This window comes from Pongo abelii, chromosome 11 (assembly GCF_028885655.2).
Source record: "Pongo abelii isolate AG06213 chromosome 11, NHGRI_mPonAbe1-v2.0_pri, whole genome shotgun sequence".
Lineage (NCBI taxonomy): Eukaryota > Metazoa > Chordata > Mammalia > Primates > Hominidae > Pongo > Pongo abelii.
The window spans coordinates 108,597,071-108,615,781 of NC_071996.2; the positions used below are offsets into that span (position 1 = coordinate 108,597,071).

The 18,711-nt window shown below is 39.2% G+C and overlaps 1 protein-coding gene across 11 annotated transcripts in view; it reads left to right on the plus strand.

Annotated features, from left to right (window-relative positions):
• Positions 1-18,711, plus strand: part of PARD3B (par-3 family cell polarity regulator beta) — a 1,076,689-nt gene that overhangs the window by 751,886 nt on the left and 306,092 nt on the right. For all 11 annotated transcript variants that reach the window (XM_024243295.3, XM_024243296.3, XM_024243297.3 and 8 more), the window contains one exon: positions 234-471. In XM_024243295.3, the coding sequence (XP_024099063.2) occupies positions 234-471 (238 nt within the window). The remainder of the gene's footprint in view (positions 1-233; positions 472-18,711) is intronic.

The following is an 18,711-nucleotide window of genomic DNA, read 5'->3' on the forward strand; positions in this document are numbered from 1 at the left end:
GCCTTTCATACTACCAGCTAAACAACCAGTTGTCCCCACTCCCATCATCAAGTCTTGCTCGAAGTAACCAGATTTAGGCAGTCAGATCTTCAAAGGGCGCAAGTAACCACATGGAGGGATAGAATTCCAGAGTGCTGTTATTCATTCTTTTGCATTTTACATGTTAGTGTTTCTCTATATACTAACTGCGTGTGCCCCTGACCATGGGTATTGATTATTTTTTCTCTGTACAGACGGTCTGTCTGATAAGAGCTCTCACTCTGGCCAAGGAGCTCTGAATTGTGAATCTGCCCCTCAGGGGAACTCGGAGCTAGAGGACATGGAAAATAAAGCCAGGAAAGTCAAAAAAACGAAAGAGAAGGAGAAGAAAAAGGAAAAGGGCAAATTGAAAGTCAAGGAGAAAAAGCGCAAAGAGGAGAATGAAGATCCAGAAAGGAAAATAAAGAAGAAGGGCTTCGGCGCCATGCTGAGGTATGGGCCTGCTTTGAAGGCAAAGTTGGTTCTCATTTTGGTGAAATCACTCCTTTGTCTGTACTCAGAAAAAAGTGCACGCTTTTCCTCGTCTTCAGCCAAATGCATACAGCTCTCAACTCTGTGCTCGTTCTCTTTCTGCAGAGGCAGCGGAGCTTTTTGGGGAAGCTTACAGTGATGACAGGACTCTGTCTTAAGTTTGTTGTCAAAGAAAGGTCAACACTGTGCCAGGCACGGTGGCTCATGCCTGTAATCTCAGTACTTTGGGAGGCTGGGAGGATTGCTTGAGCCCAAGAGTTCAAGACCAGCCTGGGCAAGGTAGGGAGACCCTATTCTTTTTTTCTTTTTTCTTTTTTGAGACAGTCTCGCTTTGTCACCCAGGCTGGAGTGCAGTGGCGCGATCTCAGCTCACTGCAACCTCTGCCTCCTGGGTTCAAGCGATTCTCCTGCCTCAGCCTCCCTAGTAGCTGAGACTGTAGGCACGCACCACAACGCCCAGCTCATTTTTGTATTTTTAGTAGAGTGGAGTTTCACCATGTTGGCCAGGAGTCTTGAACTCCTGACCTCAAGTGATCTGCCTTGTCTGCCTTGACCTCTCAAAGTGCTGGGGTTACAGGCAGGAGACCCTATTTCTAAGAAAAAAAAAATTAACCAGGCACAGTGGTGCATGCCTGTAATCCCAAGTACTCAGGAGGCTGAGGCCAGAGCATGGCTTGAGCCCAGTAGTTCAAGGCTGCAGTGAGCTATGATTACACCATAAAAGAAAGGCCAATGCTTAGTAGAGGCATTGGACAATGCCTGCAGTCCTTTGTACTAAAGTGTTATGAAAATAAATACTTCCTCTGGCACCACAGGGAAAGTGAAAAGCGGGGAAGCCCTATGTGTTACCTCTGGAATACCTCTTTTGAAGTAGGGGAGTCAGGGTGGATGAACCTCATCCCTCTGTGACTCTAGGTGTGCAGTGGCCGGGCCTCTGGGCACATCACTTGTCACCTCCAGAGGCACTGTGATACAGGGGAGATGCCACTGGGTCTGGGCTCTGATGCCCAAGTCTGGATCCATGACTCCCCACATATGAGCAATGGGGCTTCACACACATTGCTTAGCTTCTCTGAACCTTACTTTCCTTACTTTTAAAATGAGGCCAGCATACTTGCTCTACTGACCCAGCACAGTTGTGAGATATGATTTCATATGCTATACATTCATTGACTAGACAGGGCTCAACATGGCACAGTCAGAAAACAGCTTTGTTTCTTCTCTCCCCTTCAAGTATACACTGTTGAGGCTGCCTTTTCCACACCCTGACATCTCAGCTTTCTGGCTGATAGTTTTCTGGTCACTTTTGGGTAAAAAAAAGCAACTTGTTTGTCGGGGGCTAAAATATTCATTCCGATATAAATGAAAGCTTTCTTCCTTTCTGCTTGTTGGGCCTGAACCACAAGGAGCATCCTATGGTATGATGAGAGGCAGGATTCCACCTTCTCCTATTTCTCAGTGTTTGGAACCAGGAGACAAAGACAAGATTCAATAGGATAGGATTTTACTTAACTGGCATTATCTGGTATAATCTGGCCATCAAGGAACCTTTGTGGCTACTTTTGTGGATTTTTTAGAGTGCTCCTTACTGTACCAGTCACTAATGTAGGTCATTTTCCCACTGACCTATTTCCCTAAGCCTCTGACCTCAGACATATACCCCTGAGTCTCCTTACCCCAGTTGGTAGACTTCTTGGACAGTGCCAGTTTGAGACAGCTCTAGCTTAACTTACAGCCACAGCATCTACCTGGCTTACTAGAGTTCCTGATCTCCCACCCTCCAAATGATGCAAGTACAGCCTGTTCCCACTGTACTGCTCCTCCTCACCCTGCCATAGAGATGTTCCAACCAGCCTTGCATCTTCAGACTTCTCCAGCACATCCCACACCAGCTCTGGGCCTCCTCACTCCAGAAGCACACATCAGACTCTCCCAAGAATGCTGTCATGCATGGGGAAGGGAGGAGGCAGTCAATTTTTGCAAGTCACAAAATAAACAGGTAGGAAGTGGGGTGACAATCTCCTATTATACAATTACCTCCAAATTCCCTGAGGGGTTTTCTTGTAGCCCCCTCACTTATTTTGTTGGGTGTTAGAGGCAGAAGTACCCCCTTTTTATTACTGTCTTTACTCCTATAATTTCTTCTCAAATCAATTGATCACTATACTTCTATGGGTTGAAGGTGAGTGATGGGAGATGATGGTTTAGGGGCCAGTTTGGCCACCTCTTATGAAACCCTTAGGAGATATCTCATTTAAGAATGCTGGGTGTATTTATTACCAATTGTTCTCATTTTGTGATCGTCAACTGAAATTTCCACATAGAAAGGAAAGTTCCATCATTCCATATATAAGTGACATTTAGGGAATACAAATAATCCTCACAGCAGTGAGCCTTCCCATTACATTTCCAGTGCTCATGAAATGCTAAGCAAGGTTCCTCATGCTGAAAATCTTGGGAGTGATGTTGCCCCTGGATGTGTTATGACAAGACTTGCTTCGGTCCTGCTGTCACCTGGGCTGAGGTTACCCCAGCAGGCCTGATGTCATACTAGCTATCTGACTATTAAAAACCAAAATTTCAGCCAGGCATAGTGGCCCATGCCTGTAATCCCAGCACTTTGGGAGGCCGAGGCAGGCGGATCACCTGAGGTCAGGAGTTTGAGACCAGCCTAACATGGAGAAACCCCTTCTCTACTAAAAATACAAAATTAGCCAGGCGTGGTGGTGCATGCCTATAATCCCAGCTACTCGGGAGGCTAAGGCAGGTGAATTGCTTAAACCTGGGAGGCAGAGGTTGGGGTGAGCCAAGATTGCACCATTGTACTCCAGCCTGGGCAACAAGAGCAAAACTCAATCTCAAAAAAAAAAAAAAAAAAAAAAAAAATTCAGCTAGGCATAGTGGCTTAGGCGTGTAATCCCAGCACTTTGAGAGGCTGAGGTGGGCAGATCACTTGAGCCCAAGAGTTATAAGACAAGCCTGAACAACATGGCAAAAACCCATTTCCATAAAAAAAGGGAAAAAAACCCACAAATTAGCTGGGTGTAGTGGCATGTGCCTATAGTCCCAGCTACTCAGGAGGCTGAGGTGGGAGGATTGGCTTAGCCTGGGAGGTAGAGGATATAGTGAGCCATGATCCCTTCATTGGACTCCAGCCTGGGCAACAGAGTAAGACCTCATCTCAAAAAATTAAAATTAAAATTAAAAAGAACAAAATTGCAGCAAATTGAGTTCTAACAATTGAATTGGCTTTTATTAGTGATTCATAAATTGGTCCACGTCCCATCTACAGAATAGAAGGGCATTTGAGTGAGGTGAGCAGAAGGTGTGAGCTTCATAGGTAGAAAAAGACTGAAGAAAGCAGAAACAAGGAACAAAAAAAGGATTGCTCATTTCCAGATTGCATTCCTTATAGGGTTAAAGTAGAGGGATTTTATCATTCCAGTTCATGTCACTGGTCCTTCTTTGATTCGTTGCTGGGAATCTCCTATATTTTGGGAAACTGACCCATTTCTAAGTTCAGTTTGATTATATGGCATGTAGCATGAGTGACTCCATTCTGGTTTGGTCTGGTCTGTTGTGGCCTAGTGCAGGAGCTCAAATAATGGCCTCCCATACATTTTATTGAATATGATCTATAGTCTAGTAAATGCCAGATTGGGACAGATGTCCCAATAGACATTTGTCCTGATGGCCTCTGTAGACTCTGTCCTTCCAGTTGCCATTTTGAATTTTAAACTTGCCCATATTCTAGATAATTATTAGGATTGCCAGAATTTATGAACTGTGAGTTAACCGTCTTGATGATAATGACAACATGTAATTGCAATATATTTAGATAAGAATTTTGTCTTTGAAGGGATGGACTTGAGAGGTGAAAATTACAGGCTCTGCCTACAGACTTTCTGAGTTCAATCCTGGCTTCTGTAATTTTCACTTCTGTAACACTGAGCAAGTTCTTTAACTTCTGTTGTCTCAGTGTCTTCATCTGAAACATGAGAAGCATAATAGAATTATCATTTTTATGAGAATTATATTTTATTAGATGTAACATGGTTAGACCTGTGCCTGGCAAGCAATAAACATTCAATAAATGTTAATTATTGTAGTAAACATAATAATGACCCCTGAAGGTGTCTGCGTCTCAACCCCCAGTACTTGTGTAAATATTTTGTTACATGACAAAGGAAAATTAAGGTTGTGGATGGAATTAAGGTTGTTGATCAGCTGACCTGAACATAAGGTGATTATCCTGCATTTTCCCCAATATACCCAATGTAATCACAAGGAGCCTTAAAAGTAAAAGAAGAAAAGGTGACTGTGGAAATGAGGTGCAGAGAAATGTAGTGCTGCCGGCTTTCAAGATGGAGGGAGGGGACCATGAGCCAAGGAATGTGGGCAGCCTCTAGAAACTAGAAAGGGCAAGGAAATGGATTCTCTCTGGGGAGCACTAGAAAGGAATGCAGCCTAACAACTCCTTGAACCGCTTGGTTTCAGCCCTGTTGTGTTCTTTGAACCACTGTTTGTTGTAATTTCTTACAGCATCAAATCAAAAACTAATATAGTTGTCATCATAATTACTTTTACTACTTTTATAATATCATAGTAATGTATAAGGAAGAGTTTTTTTCTTTACTCTAAGGTGTTAATGAAAAACACTATTAAAATATTTAACTAAAATAGTCTGTAAATATAAAAACTGTTAGAGATTCACATATCCCATTTTCTAGAATATTACTAAATTAAACCTTAACTTTATATTTTATTTCAGATGATTTAATTTGGCAGGTTCATACTTCATTGCCCATAATACAGTGCTGGTTCTTCCCTTTTATTGTCCCATATATTCTGTATTTTCATATAGTAGAAATTACAGGTCCTGGATCCTTTAGACATTTAGCACCTCAGGCTTTGTTTCTTTCCATGATTTTAGCAAAATTAAGATCTGAAAGGTGGTGTTTGATTTTATCTTCCGTGTAAAAATAGCAACTGTTTTCCATAGCCTTTTGCATCTGAGTTTGTGAGCATATTGGAGTTACTGCTGCATGCACATTTTCAACAACAAAGAACACAAAGCTGTTACCATTAGCCAACAGATTTTGCTTTAATTCTCATCTGTTGCTCAGATGCTATTGACTTAGTTTCTTTCTTATTTAAAAAAAGATTGATCGCTTTAAGGTTCTCTTGGAGTTAGATGTGTGTTTTAAATATGTATTATTTTTTCCATTATCTGCGTTTCTCGGATGCTCTCCTGAAGATAGGGTTTTGGGATGGGTCATGCAGTTATACCATGTAGAATGGCACCTGGCCAAGGGGGTGAATGAAGATTTAAATCCTGCCTCCCTTTCCTCACCAAGGCTGGCATCATGAAAGTGTGAATGCCTTAGTGGTGTACTTGTTCTTGTTCGTGAAAAGCTAAGTGTTTGCACTTTTCTGATATTAGCTGGTCCATTTGTGTCAATAATATGTAGTAGCACAGTTTAGCTTACTTCTTAATTTAACCTACTCTTGATCCTTTTGAAAAAATTACAGAGGATGTATTCAATTAATATCTTTATACATGTTGTCTAATTCCAATATGCTTATACTTTGTTGATTTCAGAATTATCTCCTTGCATGATTCAAGTGTGGTTCTTATATAGGCCATGAATTGTTATTATTATTGTGGAAAAATATGCAGCTCAAGAGCCTACCAATTTTGTAGTTTCTCTGTATGCTCTGTGCTTAAATTTTTTCATTATGTGTTTGAGTTCCATACACATTGTGCTCTTTATGGCACTAACTTGCAGAAAGACCATTCATAGCCCCTTTCAGCCAAAGGGTGAAGCTCCAGCTCCTTTAAAAGACAAGCCCATTGCTGTCAGTCCTAGGCCAACTTCCTGGGGCCTAGCAGATTTCTCTGGGAGCCAAAGATAAATATCCTTTGACAATGAAAATTTTACCTTGTCTAAAGTGGAAAACCCAGAGATTAGTTTCTGATTTCTTACTTAATAACCTTGTCAATCCTTATGTTACTTAAACTAAATTCTGTCATATATTTGTGTTCAAATCCATTTTTTTTATATAATAGCTGCTATTGTCTCTTTTTGATATTATAGGCCACTTACTTCAAAAACCTTTGAACTGTCAACTTATTTTGGACACTGAATGGAAAGGTTTGATATGGTTCAGATTCCCTTTTCTACAACTTTTATAAAATTTGATCCTAAGAGGAATCATGCCTTGCAAACTCCTTTTTACTAGACTAATGAAGAACCAAGTACAAACCCTGCCAATAGGAACTTCATCTTTGCTTTTAAAATGTGTTTGCCCATATCATTTGATTAGTAACATTTATTGAAAGCGTTGTCTTTGCCAAGCACATTCATAATTATTTTTATGCTATATCTATTAATTTATTGTAATCAATAATTAAACTTATCAGTTAATTTATTAAAGCCCTATTTTGTATCAGGCATTGTTCTAGGCACTTGACACACAGCAACCAAGTCCTGCTTTAACAGCACTTTTCCCGTCTTAATAAAGGAAGGAAGGATAAAAGACTTCTGAGTTCATTGTGGTGAGATTAAAACAAAAACAAGCGGCCAGGCGCGGTGGCTCACACCTGTAATCCCAGCACTGTGGGAGGCCGAGGCGGGCAGATCATGAGGTCAGGAGATTGAGACCATCCTGGCTAACAAGGTGAAACCCCGTCTCTACTAAAAAATACAAAAAATTAGCTGGGCGTGGTGGCGGGTGCCTGTAGTCCCAGCTACTCAGGAGGCTGAGGCAGGAGAATGGTGTGAACCTGGGAGGCGGAGCTTGCAGTGATCTGAGATTGCACCACTGCACTCCAGCCTGGGCGAGAGTGAGACTCCGTCTCAAAAGAAAAAAAAAAAACCCAAAAACAAGCAAAATATTACATAAACTTGTAAATTATTTGTAACAGTGGATTACCCAGGGAGTGAAGGGGATATTCACTAGATATTTCAGGGACAATCCAGTACCCCATCAGCTCGAGGGAATCAATGGTCAATTTACATGGTGTCAAGCAAGACATCCAGGCCATGGCTCTCATGGAATTTACATTCCAGTGAAGGGGAGAGAATAAACAACTAATCCAAAATAATTGATACGATTCCAAATTGTAGTAGGTGCTATGAAAAAGGTAAAGCAGAAAGAATGGTGTCATCCCACCCTTGATGACGGTCTAACAGCAGAATGGAGTGCACACTGCACACTGCCCAAGCTACACTGAATTTATCAGAATTTAGCACACTATGGTACTAAAGCCAAATCACTTTATGCCTGCTTTTGTTTTCTTTTTTGCAACATATAAATATGGGAAGGTTATTTTTAAACCAACTCCACATAGAGCTGTAACAAAAAACTAACCCAAACTGTGTCTGTTTTAGTACACAAAGCCCTAGGATACCTGCAGTACACATTCTAAGACAGGTGGGCATTAATGTAAATGGTGAACTTGGTTTACAGGTGATTGGATCAACTCTGTTCCTCTTACCCCATCAGCTGGATATTCTTTATTGTTTCTTCTCAACTCAGATAATGCAAGCATATCTCAAAGATAGACTAGTTTAGTTACCTAGTGGAGCATCAGACAAAGCTAAATCATGAACCCTTCAGGCAAAATTATTTTTAACAATCTGGAGGCATCAACTTTTTGTTCCTAAGCTTTGCAGATTTTAAGGCATATATGTTTACTTCATTTTATTCTAAAATATACTATCTATTTTATTTAAACTAGGGGAATACTATATAAAGACATCCTGCTGTGAATTATTTTAAAGAGAACACTCCTACACACACATCACACCTACCACTGCCACCACAAACAACACACCACCAAATTAGCCAAATTAACACTGAACCTAGTTAAAAACCTGTCCCTTAGAAGCTCTGTGGCCTTCACTATCACCAAATTAATGCTGAACCTAATTAAAAATCTGTCCCTTACAAGCTCTGCAGCCTTCACGAGTCCCTTTGAGTTTCAGTCACCTCCTTATCAGCAAACTAAGTATAATAACACACCCTGTCCAGGTTGTTGTAAAATTTAAGTTAAACGGTTTAGGTAAGCAAAGCTGTCAATATAGTGCCTGACTTGATAGACATTACTTCTTCTTATCTATCTATCTATCTATCTATCTATCTATCTGTCTATTTTTAATTGGAAATTAAAAACTGTCTATACTTATGGTATGCAACATGATGTTTTAATATATATACATACAATGTGGAATGGCTAAAACAAGCTAACATATACATTACCTACTTACTTATTTCTTTCATGGTGACAACACTTAAAATCTAGTCTTTTTTTTTTTTTTTTTTTTTTTGAGACAGAGTCTCACTATGTCACTCAGGCTGGAGTGCAGTGTGCGATCTTGGCTCACTGCAAGCTCCGCCTCCTGGGTTCACGCCATTCTCCTGCCTGAGTCTCCCAAGTAGCTGGGACTACAGGTGCCCGCCACCACGACCAGCTAATTTTTTGTATTTTTTTTATTAGAGATGGGGTTTCACCATGTTAGCCAGGATGGTCTCGATCTCCTGACCTCATGATCGCCCACCTCAGCCTCCCAAAGTGTCGGGCAATCTACTCTTTTAGCAAGTTTCAAGTACAAGACATATTGTTTTTAACTGTATTCACCATGGTGAATAATAGATTGCTTAAATTTATTCCTCCTGTCTAGCTGAAAGTTTGCATCCTTTGACCAACATTTCTTCAACCCCTCCACAGCCTAGCCTCTGGTGACCATCATTCTATTCTCTCTTTCCATGAGTTCGACCTTTATACACCTCACAAATAAGTGAGGTCATATGGTATTTGTCTTTCTGTGTCTGGCTTATTTCACTTAACATAATGTCTCCCATTTTCATCCATGCTGCTGCAAATGACAAGATTTTCTACTTTTTAATGGCTGAATAGTATTTTTTTTTTTTTTTTTTTTGAGACAGAGTCTCACTCTGTCACCCAGGCTGGAATGCAGTGGTGTGATCATGGCTCACTGCAACCTCCGCCTCCGGGTTCAAGCAATTCTCCTGCCTCAGCCTCCTGAGTAGCTGGGGTTACAGGCGCCTGCCACCACACCCAGCTAATTTTTGTATTTTTAGTAGAGACGGGGTTTCACCATGTTGGTCAGGCTGGTTTCAAATTCCTGACCTTGTGATCTGCCCGCCTTGGCCTCCCAAAGTGCTGGGATTACAAGCATGAGCCACCGTGACCAGCTGGCTGAATAGTATTTTGTTGTGTGTTTATACCACATTTCTTTATCCATTCATCTGCTGAGGGGCACTTAAGTTGATTCTATGTCTTGGCTGTTGTGAATAGTGCTGCAGTTAACATGAGAGTGTGGATATCTTCTCGACATACCAATTTCATTTCCTTTAAATACTAATGGTGATATTGCTGGAGTATATGGTAGTTCTTTTTAAATTTTTGAGGAACGTCCACACTGTTTTCCATGATGGCTGTAATAATTTACATTCCCAACAGTGTAGAACGGCTCCCTTTTCTTCACATCCTTGCTGACACTTACCTTTCATGTTTTTGTTAATAACCATTTTAACAAGTTTGAGGTGATGTCTCATTGTGGTTTTAATTTGCATTTCCCTGATGATTCGTGATATCACTGAGCAGTTTTTCATATACTTCTTGGCTATTTGTATGTCTTCTTTTAAGGAATGATAGACATTACCTCTTGTGTTCCCCCTCTGGCTCCACTTCATACAGCCAAGACCGTCAAATATTACCTTTGTCTCAAGCAAGATACGTTTGGAACCTACTAACTTTTTCCTTCAGATTTTAGATTACCTCTAACTGCTGTTTTGTAATGTAGTTGGGCATGATACCTATTCTCTAGCCTAGCATAATAAACTACATAAAGAAAAGAAATGACATAGCTAAAATCATTCAATCATTTATATTTTATAAGCTTTGGGTCACCCCTTTCTCAATGTAACCATGAACTGTTTTCAAAGGTTATTTAATTACTTGGTGAAAAGCAAAACCTTCTATTGCAGAATACAAATAGTAAGGGACTCAAAACAGTTTTTTGTTTTGTTTTGCTTTTCTTTCTTTCTTTATGTATTTCATCTCAGAGTGTGTAGGTGGGTTTGGACTTGGTATTCTTAATGCATGGCTCATAGTTATTTCATCAGGCTGCTCTGAGGTTGTCCTGTAATACATTACCCATAAAGATACATTTTGACTTGGTTTTTAAATTAGGTTAGATAGAGACTGAATACTTAAGTCACCAGGGAACATGACATCTGTCATACATTTCTCCTCTTTACCTTGATCCCATAACAGCTGTTACAGGTCTCATGTACAATAAATGTAATGTGGCCGCAGCCTGTCATTACCTCTTTCCAGATAGTGATTGTAAAATGTCTGGATATTCCTTCAACTTTATCGGTATGAAGGGTAACTGAGCTAATGTAGCCAGGCCAATGAAATTTTAACACTCATTTCCCCAAAGGCAAAAGGCCAACAACAGGCTAGAGTTAAGGTGCTTTGCTTCATGAAGTAGAGGCCAGTTTGAACGTGAAATTTCAGATGAAAAATGAAAGCCAAAATGGGTCAAAGTTCTTAATTCAGCTTCAAGCTAGGTAGAGAAATACATTGACAACAGAGAGCCTTACAGATCAGGGTAAGATGGCTGCATACACTGAGACTGAGACAAATATATGACCATGGCAAAAAATAGAAATTTGCATGTCGAAGGCCACCACCGGTGCAGCCATCCATTGTTCTCCATGGTTATCTACGATTACAGAGGAAAAGAAATCGATGCTAAACCATGTTGGAATTGAGTTAGGCTCAATTTTTATCTCTTTGGTAACTCTGAATTTTCTCTCCTCGGCCCATCTTAAATTATCTACTTTATCTTTCACAATGTGAGCCATGAATATTTTGTTTCTTCATTTTGTTAATTTGCCAATTTTCCTTTGAGCTAAATGCCCTAGCAATTTTAATTTTTCATTCGGGTTGGAAAGAGCGATAACCCTTTTTTTCATTATTACTATCACAGGCCTGGGCCCAGAATGCTACTTTTTATGACCAGCAGTGTTGAGCCTATAATGGAATTGCAAAGTAGAGAGTGTAATATACTGATATTGACTTGTGTTAAACCCAGTGGTGTGATCGCTGATAACATTTATATGTTTATGTGTCTACATCCTTGCTTTTGCTGGCTTGCAACTAAGCACAAGAGAGAAAAACTAGAACCATAATATGGATAGATTGTGAACATGAGAATGTAAAAAAATGAGAGAGAGTGCTATGTGAATAGGGCAAGTGATATAAAATGATGGCGATAGATGCAAGTATGATAACTAAAAAGTTAAGTATAGATTAAATTTAGATCAAGCACATTTAGGATTGTTTGGTTGGCATTTATTTCTTAGCTAAAAGAGGACCCAGAGACAGATGGGCTACTCATCTGATGGGCTGAGTACAAAGACAGATGAGCTGCCGTGGCACCCAGCACAGAGAGTTCGCTTAATATCTGACTTTAATAATATTTTCCAGCTGTCAAGCATATCTGCAAATGTTTGTTTATCACTCTGTTTTTTGAGCACATGTTCATGGAGGGGCAAGGGCATGGAGGGGGTTAATTGGTATGAAAATGTACAGGAACCTTGTTTTCAAAATCATTTAAAAATCTGATTGCTGCTTCCGTGCCTTCCCCTCCTACCCTATGTAATCTTGATTGCTGTGCAACTCTGTTTACGGCTATCCAAAGCGGTAAAATGATTTTGTCATACTTATCACGATAAAAAATGACCACGTAGAGTGTCAACCAAAAGGCTTATTTATTTGATTCAAACTCTCTTCTCCTAATATGCGTGCGCAGCTCCCATTAACGTTAATGTGAATTAAGAATAACACTGAAGAAGGATAGACCCCTTTATCTCATTACTTTTCTTGGATAATGAGGTTTAGATTTGTTAACAGATCAGAACAGAAGTCCAGTGGATAAAATATTGGCTTAACTTTTAAAGGAATGGATATGCTAAAAGGAACTTTCGTAGGCACTAAGGTGGAAGATACTCTTTAATAAATAAACTTCATTAGCATTTGAGGTTAAATATAATTATTTAAGATGCTGGATTAATAAAATGCAAAATATTTCCTAATGGACCTATTTGCATACTCATATTAAATAACTAATAAAATATATTAATGACAGTTTTATTCATATACATGTAAACATTCCTGAGTTCCTGGTGGGACTGTATTTGCCTAATTTACCTTGTTCCATGTCCAGCTCAATGTCATGTCCTTGTGGGATGTTTACTTAATACTATTAGATAATGACATGTATAGATTTAATAATTTGCTTGGGGGGCAAATGGAATCTGTTCTTTGTTTAGTACCTTTTATCTGAGAACTTCAATGTAATTTACTAACATCCATCTTCAAGATGCATGAGAGATGAATGTGGCAAATAGCTTTGCTTTGCATATAATAAAGAATGAGACACTGAGAAGTGAAGCAGCCTCCCTAGAGCCTGTGAACTGATAGTGATACAAAGACCCCTTTTGACTTTTGCTCCTATGGTGTCAGCATCTAAAAATGCATGGACACCAACCATGCTTCAGTGTATACTTTCTTACACTCTGTAGCACCCATACTTATTTTTGCCATCCATTGGATTTTCCTGACAAGGCAACATCAAACCAGCAATTTAATAACATGAGATGGTTCCTAATGAAGCAAGGAGACCTGAATCTTTGAAATAATAACTATAACTGTTTTCCTCACAGAATAGAAAAGAGGTTTCCCAGAACAATTAAAAGCAGATAAGAGATACATACATTGAAAAATAGATAGGAGATATACAAATATTTCATTGCACATTGAGGACTGTTATCTCAGTCCTGCTAAATAATATCCACCAGGATTTTGGAGACAGTCCAATTTTGCTTCTCCAGCTATCTGCTGATCATTTCTGCACAGTGGCCCTGCCACAACCTCAGCTTCAACGTGTCTAAAATCTAATTCAGAATCTACCCATCTAAGTTACCAGCTCATCCTGACTCTCCCAGTTCTGTTTGAGGCACTGCCAGGAATCCCGTGATGTCCAGGATGCCGCCCCCTTCCCATCTCCACCCTTCTGTCAGTCAACAATCTTGATATTCACAAAGTACTGTCTCTTATTTCTGGCCCTTCTTTTCCACTTCCACTGCCACCACTCTAATTCAATTTGTTATTGATAAGTGGATTGTTGCAATAACTTACTAACTGATTTGCCTGCTTTATTCTTTTTTTCATTCCTGTTCATTCTAGGCATAGCTACCAATCATTCATTTATTCAGTTATTAGATATTTAATGAACACTTTCCACACAAAAACACAATGTAACGTAGTACCAAAGAGAGCAGCTCTGGAATTATTCTACTTAGGCTCAAATCCAGCTCTATTTCCTTCTAGCTGTTAGTCTTTCAGCTTACCCACTCTGTGCCTCAGTTTCCTCTCTTGTGAAATTGAAATAATAGTAGCATCTACCTAATAGAGTTACCACGAGACTAAATGAGATAATAGGTGATAAATGCCTGGCACATAGCAACTTCTTAAAATATAATCCATTCGTAGTATTCTGCCTTGGGAGCCGAGATGTTTCCCAGTTACCTAGTGGTTCTCAAAGTCTGTCTGTACCCTAGGATCATCTACAGAGCTTGTTATAGATTCCTGGGTTTCATTATCAGAGACTCTAATTCATTAGGTTTGATATGAGGCCTGGAAATCTCTGATGATTCTAATGCAGCCAGTCCCAGGGACCTAGAAAAATCATACTATTTAGCTTGGCATTCAATGCCCTCTATGTTCTTGTCCCAGTTTGTTTGTTTGTTTATTTTAGCGTTTCTCTCTCCAACTTTCCACTCTAACCAGATTAGTCACTCTTATTCTATTCAATGTTACCCAAAACAAGCTTTGCGAAGCCCTAAGATAATACCGTCACTTAGAATAACCGTCTTCCTCTGAGGCCTGCCAGGCTTCTGAAAGCCACCTCAAGCCCCATCTCCTTTATGAATTCTTTGATTTGCATTTCTCTCTTTCCCATCAAAATTTTTCTTACAGTCTGAGTTTTTCCATTGAGTACTTCCCATGGGCCTGCTTGGTTTTTAGTTTTGAGTTTACACATCTGTCTCATGCCCTTAATGAAATTGTAAATTCCTCTAAGCAGAGGGACTTCCTCTGCAATGTTTTTCTCTGTTTTGGCACCTAATAATCTTTTGCTGAGTGACTGACTGGTTTATATGGTGTGCTAATTGGAGTAGATTTATTTTGATATTAATGTGTTGTGCCCTTTTAGTCATTCTTGATAATAGTATTGAAAATAATGAAAACAGTGGAAGTGGTTCAAAAATAAGAAAGAGGGTGAGCTGCATTGGGAGTTAATTATTTTTTTTAATTTCTGCTTGAAGAAAAGGTTGAAGGATGAGTTAACTGGCAATAGTAACCAGCTGTTCTCCATTTCCACTGAGGACAGTGCTAGAGAAAATGGGCCAAAATCACTAACGGGAAAAAATGAGGTTAGATATAAAAAAGAAGACAGTTCTTAAGCACTGGAATGAGGTTTCTGAACAGGTTGTAGAATTGACCTCCCTGAAGTACTTTAAAAATAGGAAGGATAAATATCCATCTAAAATGATATGAAAAAGATTTGCCAATCAGCTCATTATTTGAATATCTATTAAGTACTACACTCTGGGAAAACCCAGAAAAAATATACAACATGATCCTTTTACTTAAACTCAGTGTCTAATTAAGATGACCCATAAATATGAAATCATTAGCAGTGAAAATAGGATTTAAAAGTAAGAGCTAAACTGTTAGGTTATCACCATAATTGGAGTTTAAATTCAGATATATGCCCTTCTCTACCTCTCTACTCCTGAAAAACCTACTCCAGGCCTTTTTTTCAATGAGTGAATTTTCATTGTCCTCTTTCAAACTGCATTTCTAGATAAAATGGAGAAATTTCTGATCTTTTCTGAAATAATTTATTCAATATTATTGAGCAAACAACTGCTAAGTACACAACAAGCATGTTGTGATAAACATGAAACTAATCTTTTATTTTTTTCTAACATCGTCTTTCATTCATCCAACAAATATTGATTACCTAATAAGTATAGTCTTAGTACTTGGTTGGGAGATACCACAGTGAACAAGACAGATGTCTTTTCATTATAGTCAAAATCTAGTGCCCACAACCTTTCCTCGAAGTGTGGTAGGGCATATACGTTCTAATATTAAAATGCCATAAAATTGACTAAACCCCTTTAGATAACCAGAGCATCCTTGAATTATATAAATGATGGTTAAACCACTTGCAGTGTATTCAGTAAAAATACTGAATAGTAAGATGTCTGGATTTCCAACCTTAATTCTGTAACTGCCTTCTTGAATGAAAGTTTTTCTTCATCTGGAAGATGCATACTTCTTACCTACTTGCAATATGTGTATAAATTATCATCATGGTCATCATGTATTTGGTCATTGGTTGAAACTGATTATGGAGTAGATATGTCTATAGGCTAAAATAGAAAGGGATTGCTTAGCTGAAAAGTCAGTTTCACAAAGTGAAATGGCACTGAATTCAGGAAAATAGACCAAGACTATTAACTTGTCAAAATGGAAAATATAGCCTTTAAATATATTCAAACACATGGTGCCCTTTGGTTTGAATTAGGGTAACCAACTCATCCCAGTTTGAACACTGAAAATCTCTTCCCCAGGAAACTCCTCAGTTTTAAGGAAACTGGGCCAGTCCATCACCCTATTCTGCATACCCAATTTTATCTGATCCTTCCTCTCTCTTCTGCCCTCACCATTCTTTGTTTACATGCCAGTGTATATAATCATAAAAATTCTCTGAAAAATAAAATGAAAATTAAAAGTTAATATTTTTAATGCTACAAATTTAAAAACCATATACAACAAATTTAAAATGTATATAAAAGAGTGGACAGTGTAAAAGGAAACTTGAGTGGGCTTTTCTATTATCTGAGTTTTTTTGTGCTTGCTTTAACTTGAGCTGCTGTCTGTTCTCCTAAGCTTTCTTGGTATTAGAAAAAGCCACATAGCTCTGGAAATTAAAGTAGAAATGTCTCAGCAGAGAATAACTAAAAGCAGCATCCCACTTGCCAACAAAAGAATTCTTAAAAATATTATATAATTCAAAACTTAAAAAAGAAATAGCTGGAGGGAACATCGACCAGAAATAATGGTTCCAACTTTGATTTCAGACAAACCCACCAGCGAACAGTAAAAACCCTAATTCTAGGGCTTTTGGTATGAGGTTCCTCCCATTGATAGGTTTCTTCTCCCCCAGGGACCATAATTTTCCACTTTAAATTTGAACTCTAGTCAATGTATAGTAAAAAATCAATATCATAGATTTCTTCTGCTTTCTTTATGCCTCCTGGAATTTTCAAAGTATGGGAATGAACAGCTTTTATGAAAAAGATGGACTATAAAATGAAAGATGGAGGACTTTGACCAATTTCCTAGACCTTTGACCCAGACACACTATACCAGACCAGGATGTCATAGTCCCCTCCCTAGCTCTGTTGTGTCTTTGTTATTCCCATGCTATCAGGGCATTAAATGTCGAGTGATGTGACGACTATCACACTTTTGGAAAGAATCTTTGACAGGTTAATTAGAACTTGCTACCAGAATATTTGTCCTATGTATCCTACCTTTTCATTTTAATTTTACTTTGCTGTTTTCAATACAGCTTCTTTCCCTATATTGTGATGGGGAGAGGCAGAAACTCACAGAAAACTAAAGGATAATCCCCAAACCCAGGCATTTAACAGTTATACAAACAATAGCTCTTGCATTGTTAAAAACGAGCAAAGGTGCCAAAGAATTATTCCAACAAATGCAGACGTGGGGACATGGTAAGTGATTCTCATCCCCTGGGCTGATCAAACTCCCTTTCCTGAGAGTTGCAATCCTTTGATCAGCCTTCTAACTCCACCTCACCCAGCATCTTAGTGTCAACAACAAGCTCAGGCCACACTTTATGGAGAAGTCATGGCCAGGCCTGATTCCTCTAGACTGGCATTAGAGCTAGTCTGGATCATCTTGGTATTTTCCACCATTTTTGTCATCACTTGAAAGACAAGAACCATGTCTTAGCATTTTTGTGTTCTCTTCAGTACCTCCACCTTTGCCACATTTTCCCTTCCTCTCATATCCTCTCACATTTATGGCCTCATTTTCACGTTCCTCCTGGTCCTCTGTGAACTAAACACAGAGATAGATTGATTTTCAATAGCCTCTTCCCTGGCCTTGGCCAGCTTGGTATAAATGCTTTCTACATCTGGCATCTGGTCACCCAGCTACAGAATTCAATAAACCAGTAGAGCACTGAGCAACCATGCCTCTTAAACAAAGCACTACCTCCCTAGCATGTTGGCTTCTACTCTGGGATCCACTCCCATAGCATTGCCTAGAATCCTCAGTCCTGCGTGAGCCCTTCTCTGAAGTCCATGTTCTTAGACTAGAGCACTGGCATAGTAGAGCTTGCTTATTTCTGATGGGCCATCTCTAGAACACTTGATTCTGTCTTTCAACCCTATACATCTACAGTTATAGGACCTTTTTCTTTGAACCTTGTGTATCTTATCTGACTTTAAAGTATTTATCTGTCATTTGCCTTCCTTACTGCTATGGTCTGTGTAGCTGGCAGAATATACCTGAATGGACTACTTCTAGACTACCTGGCTGACGTCTCTAAGTCAGCCTCTGTGCTTTTGTGTGATTTCCCTCGCCATTTTTCATCCTGGTTAGTGGGACTCTATCTAATTCCCTTCCCCAGTGATTCTACAGTGTTGGGCACCAAATTTGCGCTGTTCTTGCCTTGCTCATAGTGTACATTCAACAATGGATTACTGAGCTAATTCTTGATTGTGAGAAATCCATTCTAGAAATAGTAACTAACAATCAGTTTTTACTTACAGCTGCTTCCATAGGCTCATGTGACATTCAAATGACAATTAATGTTTTTTCTCCTGTAGTTTTTTTTCTTTTTTGCCCAAAATATTTATTTTGAAAAACTCGGCCGGGTGTGGTGGCTCACGCCTGTAATCCCAGCACTTTGAGAGGCCAAGGCGGGCAGATCATTTGAGGTCAGGAGTTCAAGACCAGCCTGGCCAATATGGTGAAACCCCATCTCTACTAAA